This window comes from Gastrolobium bilobum, unplaced genomic scaffold, assembly GCF_033153095.1.
Source record: "Gastrolobium bilobum isolate Gb01-03AN ecotype WA unplaced genomic scaffold, APGP_CSIRO_Gbil_v1 utg5259, whole genome shotgun sequence".
NCBI classification, from domain to species: domain Eukaryota; kingdom Viridiplantae; phylum Streptophyta; class Magnoliopsida; order Fabales; family Fabaceae; genus Gastrolobium; species Gastrolobium bilobum.
The window spans coordinates 382,839-395,305 of NW_026898073.1; the positions used below are offsets into that span (position 1 = coordinate 382,839).

At 35.1% G+C, this 12,467-nt stretch overlaps 1 protein-coding gene across 1 annotated transcript; it reads right to left on the minus strand.

Annotated features, from left to right (window-relative positions):
• LOC133312603 (integrin-linked protein kinase 1) lies at positions 1 to 6,220 on the minus strand. Its single transcript, XM_061513826.1, has 12 exons — positions 5,626 to 6,220; positions 5,457 to 5,531; positions 5,282 to 5,377; positions 5,102 to 5,187; positions 4,871 to 4,991; positions 4,120 to 4,199; positions 3,877 to 3,939; positions 3,597 to 3,715; positions 3,205 to 3,290; positions 1,987 to 2,108; positions 1,787 to 1,898; positions 1 to 589 (listed from the first exon to the last, which is right to left on the minus strand). Exons 1-12 carry the CDS (start codon positions 5,941 to 5,943, stop codon positions 494 to 496), a joined length of 1,374 nt encoding a protein of 457 aa, XP_061369810.1. The 5' UTR covers positions 5,944 to 6,220; the 3' UTR covers positions 1 to 493.
• Between the last annotated feature and the right edge of the window lie 6,247 nt (positions 6,221 to 12,467).

Genomic DNA, 12,467 nt, shown 5'->3' on the forward strand with positions numbered 1-12,467 from the left:
TATAGATATTCAATTTATCGTTGAAAAGACTAATGAATTTACTAATATTGTCTAGAACATCTGCTTTTGAATCCATATGCACACAACTTTTCTATGGCTCTGCATCCACGAACTGAATTCGTATCCCCATATTTATTTTAAAACAGATGAGGGGGTATTTTACCAAAAAAGAAAAGAAAAGATGAGGGGGTGAATTTTGAAAAGAAGATAACATTAAGGTAGGGGAGACATAGTGTCTAGTCTATATTTCATAATGCTGTCTTATACTCATTGCGTCTTGCGTCTTTCTCTCCACAATGTCAAAATGCTTGCAGACTTCTTTGTCGGATTGCAGCAAATTGACCTTCCGCATAAACCCTCAGAATTTTTTATTATTCAAAGGCTTAGAGCAGGTTTATTTACAAAAAACTATATATGCAAGCATGTATAGGAAACCAAGTTTTTCACTTGAACTGCAAAATCGAGATTCTTCTTGTTTCATAACTGTAATCATTTATCCGGTCGTAAAGCGAGATGATCGGCTACTTGGAATTGTGCGATGCCCTTTGAATAGGGCTTTCAGATTCGGGATACATTTAGGAGTCAGAACCTGGGTATCATACAAATGAAAAATACCATATAGTTAAAGAATCACACACGGACTCGTATTATAAAATAACTGTCACACAACATCACCCATCTTAAAATAATTTACGAAAAAAAAAAAAAATATACGAGGGAATTCCAAAAGTGAGCTAGGTAAAAGCAGTCGAAAGCCGATTTAAAATGCATGAAACTAGTCATTTTATTTTTAGAGTATTGTTTTATATCACGAAGGGTTCTCATGAAATGTCTCATGGACCAGAGTCATGTTCATTTCATTTCTCCTCCTGTAGAGACTATAAGATTTCTAGATTTCTAGCTGAAGATGTTCCAGGATTCTTTGCTTAATGCTTATAACCCCTAGTTTGGGTTTTCTTTGGGCTTGTGCCCCCCTTTAATACAAAAAAAGAAAAAAAAAAAGAAAGACAAACCATCTAAACAAAATTTATCTGTTGTAATCATAGTTTGGTGCACATGTATGTATAGCAACTTGCCTATTTCCTCTTTTTATAATAAAAAAAATTAGTATTTTTCCATAGTCACTGCACTATAGTGGAATTTTTTCAAATTTTTTCCAAAATGTTGCATGCACCTACTCATGGCCCCCAATTAGCCCACAATGAGCCCAGAATTCGGGGCCATAAAACTTCTATTTGGGGCTGGTTTTAAGCAATTTAGGGTCATGCAGTCCCATATTGTGACTTTTGGAATTTTAAAAATTAAAACAAAGGGTGCAAAGAGTCCCTTTCATAATTTCATTCACTTCATACTTCTTTTCTTCCTTTTTCACATTTGTGTTGAACTTTTTGTTTTCTGATTTCTTTCTTTCTTTTTTGAGCACATACAATCCTCTTCAATGTACATTTACTCTCTTTTTAGTAAAACAATGTTAGTATAAAAAAGATAAAAAGGTGAGAGTAATAAAATGTACATTTTGGATTAAAGGTGGATGCAGTAGAATAATCAATATCCTTGCCCATTAAATTGGGGCATCAACCCCTCTTGAAGTGGCTATACTATACTGGCTACATAAACCAAAGATGCTAAAAACCAATGATACACCACAAGTTCTTAAAAGCTAAAATTCCGTACATTTGGTGATTTTAGTCATAAAAAATACTTGGCAGTTAAAATTATATAGCAGTCTACCACAACTAGGTCCAAAAATTGATGAAAAATTAAGTTTCACATTAAAGAGAGATACCTTCCATTGACTCTTTTGATCAAGATGGTAGCTAATGTCTTCCAATCTTCCAATTATTTGCCTAAATGTTGGTCTTCTGTATGGTTTATCATCCCAACATTCCTCAATTAATCTACAGAAAAATCAAATTTCATAAATGTAAAAAACTTATACTTCAACATTCAAATCTGCTGCTAATAGAATGTATCTAAAATACTCACTGTTTTAGTCCATAAGCATAAAGCTTTTGTGAAGCTCTGAATGGTGGACGCTCATTTTCAACATATGCTTTAGGAACTTCACTTTCGGGCTTTGCATGAAAAGGAAGACAACCTTCAATCATCTAGAGCAACAGAAAACCATATATGTTCCGGTCAATATTTTGCTGAAAATATCTAAAAAATAAGGATGTCAATCTGTATATTCTAGATTTAAAATTGACCATCCTCCACAAATAAAATAATCATCTAATGAACTGTATCCGGCAAAACAGTTAAAGAATCGAACATTATGTCTTTACAAGTTTACATAAAAAAAATTTACAAAAGAACCATGCAAGCACTAATACAACAGCAAATTCTTGAGCATTACATCTTACCAAAATGATCATGAATATGATAAATACATACATAATATTCATATTTCTATAGGTGAATCTATGGAGAGCTCAAAATCTCTAGAACTTTACCTCTTGTCCATTAAATCAACCTTAAAATATGTAATAAAAAAATATATAAAATTATATATAATACACAAATTTTTGTGGATTGAATTCAATACACAACATGAAGAAATTTGAATGCTGAAAGCAACAAGCGATACACCACTCAATAGAACCTTTTCTTGGAATTACAAAACCTTTTTACCAATGTGAATAATACAAATATGTGCGTGCATGCGCATGTGCGGGGGACATATCCTGTTCATATAATCTCACATGGATGACCAGGATTATAAGTTACTTACCCCATGATCACTTAAAAAAGTCACTTAATTTTATATTCAGGATCCCTTAACAATAAATGTTTTTGATTGGTTCAAATAAAGAACATAGAAAGCAAAACGAAACAGAATGTAAATACACATTGCTAAAGATTATATCAAGGATGCTTCATGCCTCAGAGAAGTAAATGCAATTAACTGCCTTCTAAATTATTTATGAGCTGAGGTAAACAGGAATTAGCAAGGATAGGTAGTATTGAAATAGCATGTGCTGTTTAGTCCAATACCACAATAATCATCATCATGCTGATATTCATCAAACTGGTTTTATATTTATTATTTAGTTTGCAAGGTTAGGGTTTTTAAGTTTTATTTTTGGACCAGAGAAGAAGAAAAAAAACTCACATAATAAGGGTAAATAGTTAACTTAGAAGTCAATAAAAGCTACAGAATAAGGAAAACATGATGCATGAAAATATGAGCAATAATAAGTTTACCTCCTGTAATATCAGAGCAAATGAAAACACATCCACTTTGGTGTCATATTCCTCATTTCTATAGACCTCTGGAGCAACATAGCGCCCTGTTACACATTTGAATTACTTCATTAATAAGAACTACAAAAATCAGCAACAATCACAACAGAATAAAAAAGAAGCCATTGATAAATTCATAAAGTTATTTGATAAATTCAAATTAGCGAAGTTGAAGTACCATCTGATAAACTGTCTTCAGTAGCCACTGTGTAAACAGCAATTTTTTATGGCAGAATATGTGACAGATGGCAGATTACAGGCCCAATATAATAATGGTTTGCAATATTACCTTTATGCAGAATGACATGACCAACAATGAATGTTATAAGGCTCCACAAAAGAAGAAAACATACATGATGTGTCCTGGCTTGTCACAGGTTTGTCTTCTTTGACTGTTTTAGCAACTTTGAGTAATTTGCTAACTCCAAAGTCTGCAACTTTCAGATGCCCAGAATCATCCCGCAGTATATTTCTGTTAGCTTACTCATGTACAATAAAGAACCTTTAAACAGTTTCAATCATTTAAGAATGAATAAATGATGCATGCTTCTACTGAATAATCCATATTACTTCTTACACACGCTGCAAGAATATTAAAATCAACTAAATGGAGCACAAGAGTAGAAAACATACGAAGGCTCAAGATCTCGGTGTATAATAGCTTCTGGTTTATGTTCATGCAAATAATTCATTCCCCTGCATAATATACATAAAAATATCACATTTACTACAAGTATCTAATTGCAATTTTTTTTATATAAGAGAACAATTTTATTTTAAGTTGAATTCTTCCAAATAAAAAAATTGGGGAAATCGTTTCCTCACAAACCCACTGAAATCTATCGATAAATTCATAATACGAAGCTTTTAACTGACCTAGCAATATCAAGTGCAAACTTCACAGCTGTTATCGGTTTTAATGCACGTTTCTGCTTCAAGTAAGCACGAAGATCACCCTGAAAAAAGATGATAATCCATTCCAAATTGTTAGAAATTAAATTTGTGAAAGATACAGAGCATAATTAAACCACATTACAGACAAAAGTAGAGATATCTCCCTAAGTATTGCAAATAGTACCCATTCTACATGTATATCCATATTTATTTATTTCTAGAATTCCCACATAAACTTGTATGTATTCATGGTCACCGTTTCATATATATGCACTGCCCCTATTTTTTCACCACTTTGCAGATATGAAGTGGAATCCCCAATAAACATAAACAAATCTCCCATATTGGTGCCTAGTCCATTTGGGGGAAGAGATCAAGAAAGTACTGGATATAAACTGGTATCTGTTATCAATAATTGAATTCCTTCATTGCAGATATTCATAACTTCTAGACAGAACAGGGCCACATTTGATTGGCCTATGCGAATAACTACTGCCTATGCGAATAACATTTTATGATATTAAGTTCTTAAGCTTACATACTCACTTTCTCTCTAAACTCTAAAGACTATATCCACAAACTTCTGACCACATAGTTTACTCTGTAAAGCAGTCTTCTACTCACTATTCTATGTGAAAGTCAACCAACCAACATGATTTGTTCAAAAATACTATGAGCAAATATACATGATCATCAAAATCTTCCTTATAGCCAGAGTAGGATCAAGACTAACCAAGGGTAGATATTCTACGACAATCATCATCGGGGTGCTTTGCGTTACAGCGCCCAAAAACTGGACAACATTTGGATGCCTTATTTTCTGAAGTAATGTAAGCTCATCATGAAATGCCCTTCTAAGAGACAGTCAAGGACATTAAAAACCCATTATGAGAATACAATTTGTGAACTGAAAAATCCAATTATCCCAAACAAAATAACAGATTGTATAATTAGACCAACTCACACTTTTTCATCATCGTTGAACACTTCCTCCCCAAAAGTTTTGACAGCAACTTGAATTCCACGCCACAATGCAATCCGGAAAGTCCCCTGAAGTTAAAAATACACTCGACATATAAAATGCAATGCAAAAATCAAAGGAATAAAACAATGAATTACTAACAAAGGAAGCTGGAATTTCCACCTTTGTTATGCAAACGCTATTAGTAAAATCAAGCTCAGAAGGATCAATCTCATATTCTGGGACTTCACGAGCATTTTGGACATGCATGGGAGCCATCTAGAAAAAAGAAAGAAAGAAGGATGTTAGAATGATGAATGAAATAAAAGGAAAATGGAAATGAAATGAAAATACAAACCGGGGGTTGTGCACCATGTTTCTCCAAAAGTTTTACAACATCATGATTTTTGTAGTACAACGCATCTGCTAGAGGCTATTAAACAAAGTAGAAATTAGTATTAGTGTTAGTGTTAATGTTAAGTCATAGTCAGAACTACAAGAAGAGAGAAAGAAAAAGGTAGCATTACGGTGCTGCCCCAGCGGTCGCGTGGGTCAACCTGAGCACCTCGTCGGAGCAACAAGTCGACGACGTCGGTACGGCCCTGACAGGCGGCGACATGTAGAGCGGTGCGGCCATCAATGTCTCTGAAATTGACGTCACTCCCTCCATCCAACAACTCCTTAATCCCATCCAAGTCCCCTTCGTTCGCCAAATACATCAACCGAACCGACGGGTCCAAAGCCTCCGACAACTCATCCTCGCCGGCGCCGGCATCGTCGCGTTCCGGCGCCATAGAGGATTGCCTACCCAGCGAGAAGCGACGCTGAAGCTTCTTGTTCTCCATTGAAAATGGAGAGAGAGAGAGAGAGAGAGAGAGAGAGGTAGTTAGACCTAATTGCAGTGACTGAGAGGTGGGAATGAGGGTTTTAGAGAGTGAGAGATTCGAAGATGGAAAAAAAGAAGAAAGCAAATGGAGAAAGAATATGATGTTACATTGACCACAATATAAGAATAAGAATGACAAAGGAAAGGGATCCCATAAGAGGATCAGATTCTTTGTGTTTTGCCACAAAGTCTTCAAATCTTGACGTCACTTACTTCCTAGACACTCCAAATCCAACTTCGTGAGGAGGAGGAGGAGGAGGAAGGTCGACAATGGTCTCAATGCACTATCATTAATTCAAAAGTATACGCATAATTATATCTTATTTTTTATTTTTTTACGTATAAAAATGTATAAGCCATATTTTTAGCTAACGAAACTTCACCCTTTTTTTTTGTTTTTAGCTACAGCCTAGAAACTTTACCAATTTAATTACGTATCTAAGTAGTATATTTAACACAAGGTAGAATAACAGTTTTGTCTTTCATCAATTCGCGTCAACAGACTTTTCAATTCGCGTGAACAGACTATTTATTAGAACAGACTTTTCAGTTTGAAAAAGACAAATAAAAAAGTGAATTTTATACAAAAAAAAATAAAATAAAAAAGTGAATAAATACCTTTTTTTTTTTGTTCCCTCGACAAATTTCACAAAATACTTTTTGGTGCTATCAATTAAAAAGGGCACTTCTGGTCCCAAAAATTTTAAAAAATAAGTCACGTTAGTTTTTCTGTTAGTTGGCATCCAACGACCAATGTAACGTTAAACACTTGTCATGTTGGTTTGATGACTCAGAAAGAAACAGTTCACTGAAAAAAATACGACGACGTTTTGAAGATGAGTTGCATCTCCATGGTCGTTGATCGTAGACTTGACGTAGCAGCGAAGGGTAACCTGACCCAATAAAGGGGTAAATTGAGAATCCTAAATCAGTTGTAACCTAAAAAATTCTCCAAAAGCTCCGCACATTAATGACTGCAAATTGACAACAGTAGAAGTGAAATATTGGGGCGTAGGAGAAGATGAGTCTTTATTCTGGCTTGGGGGCTCAAGTGGAAGTACTTCAATCGGGGGTAGAACCCTAACAAGGACTGGGAACAGTGACCATTGTGCCACTGTTCACCAACTTTTTTACCTAAATGCCACGCGAACAGTGTTATTTTTCAATCTGCCACGGGACAAGTTCGCTTCTGACACAAGCGACCTCGGTTTGCTGACGTGTCAGCTTCCTGGTAGTGTCAGAGTTCGCTTTTGACACAGGCGACCTCGGTTCCAACAATATTTTAACCAAGTTCGCCTACATGGTAGGCAAACTTCATTTTTTCTGAATTTTTTTTTTTAAATTTAATACTTGTTATCCACTAAAAATGTGACACGTCAGCAAACCGAGGTCGCTTGTGTCAGAAGCGAACTTGCCCCCGTGGCAGATTAGGAAATAACAATGTTCGCGTGGCATTTAGGTAAAAAAGTTGGTGAACAGTGGCATTTTGGTCAGTATCCCCAAGGACTGCCGGTCGAAGGTGTAAATGTGTGAGGCAAACTATTGTGTATACATCCAAAACTAAGAGAAATCCAAACAGGGCATTCTTTGGGTGCCCCAGCTTCAAGTATACATGTGTAATATGTGTTGATTTAAGTTGCTGCATATGCTCACCGTGGTTTGTTTTGCTGGCAGGAAAAAAAGCCATTTTGTGATTTTTTTTAGATGGGTAGATGACGTATATATTGAAAGGATGGAGCTGGAAGAAGGAAGAAGGAAGAATACACAAGGTGGAGTTGGATCTTGCTGACTTGGAATTCAAGTTGAAGTATGTGGACATGATGATGAGTCAACAATTGCAAGTTAAGCTGAATGAACAAGGTGTGAAGATTACTAAGCAAGAACTGAAGATTAATGACCAAGAAAGAAAGCTGAATGAGCTATACCTGAAGATGGTTTCAGAGCTAGATAGGATGGACAAGGAAATTAGGCATGTTGGTAGGAGGGCTAGGGTCTTAGTTGGTCTGATCAACATGTGTATCTTTGTTGCAAGTATGCTAACAATCAAAACAAGTGTACCCAATGTAATTTTTCTTAACTGAAGTGTAATGAGTACTGAGTACTTTTTTGAGCAAATTAATAAAGAAACTTAATTTACATGGCTTGTTTTTTATTGCCTGCTCAAGCTTAGTTTACTGAAGTCTAATTTTTCTGCTAAAGCTCAAACTATATGTAATGGCCTGCTCAAGCTTATGGGACCACGAGTGCCCTTTTTAATTGCTAGGGACCAAAAAGGGCTTCGTGAAATTTGTCAGGGACCAAAAATGGTATTTACTAATTTTCTTTTGTGCTATATTTTTCTGCTCAAGCTCAAACTATATGTAATGGCCTGCTCAAGCTCGTGGATTATTCCTTGCCATCTGTTTGCATCAAATTGTTTTAGTCCTTTGGTTGTCTCCTCTGCCATCTGAAGATCACTATCTGTTGTATAAGCAAATGCTTAGCTCCACTGCCAATCCAAATTAAAGGGATTGAGTTGTTTCTCTACATACTTAGGTTATGTGAATAGTGGTACCCCGAACCACAGTTCATTGTATCAGAGCAATCATTGTATTAGTACAACCATACAACATATACTCTCATATGACATGTAATAATCAGAAATTAAGAAACATATCAGATTTCAATACAAAACATCAGAATTTAAGAAACATCAGATTTGAAAACAAAACATCAGAATTTAAGAAACATCATATTTGAATACAAAACATCAGAATTTAAGAAACATCATTAATTTATAGATTTCATTCATTTACAGGAAGGGTTTACAAAATGAAGCCAATTGTGCTGTCAATAAGAAAGAATAAAAAAAAGCTTATAATACAAAATGGCCTTTAAAGCACTGTTGAGTACAATTAGAAAGGGGTACAACAAAATAACCATATTGGCCTTTAATACTAAATGGCTCGAAATACATAATGGTCAGGAATTCCAAAACCGTTCACATAATAAGTATTCCTTCATCAGTTGTCTATGCAAAACTCCCACACCATAGATATCAGATGCTCATTTTCTTGAGGCAGGCCTTGGTGGCTTAAACCCAGGTGTGGAAATGAAGGCCAATAATCTATTTCGTGTGCCAATGCTAGCTGCATTTATAGTTTCATTACTCAAAACTTCAGTTGCCTATGGTGGATTTGATGGAGGTAGGCTGCTACCTCTCAAGTTTCCCTCATCTGGCTGAGAACTGCCCACTGGTGCAGGGCCTCCTTGACTTATAGGGATTTCTTCCACTGATCTTGATGTTATTCTGACATTGATTGGATTTGCTTGTCTTGCTAGTCTCTTCCCTTTCTTACTACTCGTTGGTCCCTTACGTGTCTTTGTATAGTGTCCAAACTGACCACATTTAGGACATTTAGCTGCATAGGTCCTTTTAACTTCTTTTTTTTTGTTCTTCACTTGAGTCATTTCTCCTGTGTTTCTTGGGATGCCCAATTGGCTTTTTCAGTGGTGGAGGAATAGGTTTGGGTTCATCAGATGAAGGGTAATACTGGTCTGAATTTACTGGGTTCAATGTGTGTGCATAAGTGGCATGCAAAGCATCCAATGTAAGCCATTGGTGCATATAATTCTCAGGATGTTCATTCTTGTAACAAATGGCTGCTATTGCATGCTCACATGGCAGTCCAGTCAACTACCATGCATTGCAGGCACAAGTTTGAGTTGTTAAATTCACTCCAACCCTCTCACATTTGCCACTGACTTCATAGATATCTTGATGCAGATTCCCTGTCCATGTAGATGTCCATGAATTGTTGAGTACCTTTAATTGATCAAGCTTCTTGTGTTGTGCATGAGCTATTTTACCTTTAATATTTCCCAGAACCCTTTGATGTGCTGCCATCCTCCTCATGATGTAACACCTAAATTCCTCACAAAGACTTATTATTGGCTTGGACCTATAACCTACAATATTGGTATTCCAAATCTCTGCCATTTTGTTTGTTATGTTGTCACACTTAGGCTAGTGACTGAAATATGCCTTGACCCAACAAGAGGGATCAATGTTGTCCAAATACTTCCAAGTTGCTTCATTTAACCCTTTCAAACGTTGCATGGTTTTCTTGAACTGTGGAACAGTGTTGCATCTTGCATACTTCCAAACAATGCCTCTGATGGTCTTATCTTTCCACTGTTTTATAAAAATTCTCCACACATGATGCACACAAAATCAATGATGTGCACCAGGCATGACCTCTTTCAAAGCTGGAATCAAGCCCTACGTACAGAAACCAAACAACAAAAAACCATGAGATAATGAGGACCATTGTCAAATAAACAGACCACATTGAAACAAATAAGACACAATACCATACATACCTTCTGTTGATCTAAAATAAAGTTCCAACCATAGACTCCATGGTTGCCAATGTCTTCTTGTAACAGAGTCAAAACCATTTCCAGTTCTCCTTGGTTTCACTATCCACCATTGCATACGCAATTACATAGAAGCTCTTGTTTGCATCCTCACCAACTACACTCAACAACTGTCCTCCATAGTATCTTTTTAAAAAATAACCATCCAGACCAATTAATGGCCTACAACAGCTTTGAACCCTTTCTTACATGCATCAAGACATATATACATTTTCGAAAATATTGGTGGGGCTTGTGGGTCAGGTTGGGGTATGACTTGCATCTGACAAGTGGAGCCAAGATTGCTTCTCAAAAGCTCCCCTAGGTAGTCTCTTAACTTTGAATATTGTTCCTTCTCACATCCTTCAATTCTGCCATTGGCTTTATGAAGTGTTTGTATTTTCTAAACCCTAACCATAACTTTAGCAGGGACCACACACGGGGGACCATATTCAACATAAATTACAGAACCATTGTGAGGGGACCACATATAAAGTTCAATTTCTTACAACACGTACCTTCCTGCATATGAGTTAACACCCACAATCATACTCTCCTCCTACCACCAAAAAAGTAGCCGTGTTCCAAATCCTTGCAAATGCATGCACGATCTCCACCCAGAAACCACCCCAACGCACAATGCTGACCACTAATGAAGCTCAGGAGTAAACTTGGGGGTTCTTCGCAAGTAACCAATACAGTTAGTGTGTCACAACAGTAACGACCAAGGTAGTGGATGAGTAATCTCAACGAATGAAGTCGTCTGCTGCTTATAATACACTCTTTCTAAGTCAACTTCAAAACGTCATCGTCTTTTTCCCATGGTGGACTGTTTCTTTCTGAGTCAGCAAACTAACGTGACAAGTGTGCACCGTTACATTAGCCGTTGGATGCCAACTAACAGAAGGACTAACGTGGTTTGTTTTTTAAAATTTATGGGACCACGAGTGCCCTTTTTAATTGCTAGGGACCAAAAAGGGTTTCACAAAATTTGTCAAGGACCAAAAATGATATTTACTCTAAAAAAGTATAGCCACAATTTTGTCTTTTATCAATTTGCGTGAATAGACTTTTTTCCTTTGAAGATTTTTTAAAAAAAAAACTATAGTAAAAGGGATTAGAATTTGTTCCTTTTTTTTAATATCCTTTTAAATATTGTAAAATTAAGTCATTTTAAATAAAAATAAATAAATAATGAAAATCATAAAGGAAAAGAATGATTTTTTTTTTTAAATTTAAAATTTAAATAAAAATACTACTTTTAACTATAAGGACCTTCCTTTAAAAGGATAAATATTTTTTCATATAATAAAAACAACAAATTTTTTAACCCCCTCATTTTTTCAATAAATTTTAAAAAATATATAAATGCTATAAAGTAATGGTTTTATTATTGAAATCTCGTTCTAATAAAAAAAATTTAAAACAAAAGGCCGCCGGACTTTGGTATAATTTTAGTAAGGAAAAGAACAGGAAAATAAAAGAAACTCATATTTAAAATTTAATTATTTTATTTATTTGAAGCATATATTTTTTGAACATTATGTGAATGATAATTTTATTTTATGATTTTTTTATCATATAATTTCATAGTATTATTTAAAGATGAAAATTGATAGATTAAAATATATACATTGAGTAAGATAAATAACAAACTTTTTTTTTCTGTAATACTCACATAAAAGTAATTTAGGTTTTACAAGATTTTTCTCTTCATTCTTTTTATAATTAGACCATTTAGTTTTATGTGAGTATACCAAAAAAAATTTACTACTAGAAAAATAGAAATATTTTTCTCTAAAATATATTCAAAATTATTTTTTCTATATCGATTTGTATAAAAATAGGGTATAATAATTTATAAATTTAAGCTTTAATTTTTTTTAATAATATAATACTAAAATTTTAAAAGTCCCATGAATTGGCCCTAACCTAACTCTGGACTCATTAGAGCTATTTAGCCCATAGATGGAGACCTCTTTAACCACCGGTTCTAGCCCACCAGGCATTCAAGAGATAGGTAATCAAAAATATCTAGCAACCGATGCGTGTGAAGGATTATGTTTGGGTCATTTATATCGCTGC

Excerpts from the sequence above, each read along its gene's own strand:
- LOC133312603 (XM_061513826.1), bottom strand. The coding sequence starts at position 5,943 with ATGGAGAACAAGAAGCTTCAGCGTCGCTTCTCGCTGGGTAGGCAATCC. Across the intron at positions 5,378-5,456 it reads AACATGGTGCACAACCCCCG|ATGGCTCCCATGCATGTCCA; the intron begins GTTTGTATTTTC and ends TCTTTTTTCTAG. Across the intron at positions 3,291-3,596 it reads GACAAGCCAGGACACATCAT|GGCGCTATGTTGCTCCAGAG; the intron begins GTATGTTTTCTT and ends AATGTGTAACAG.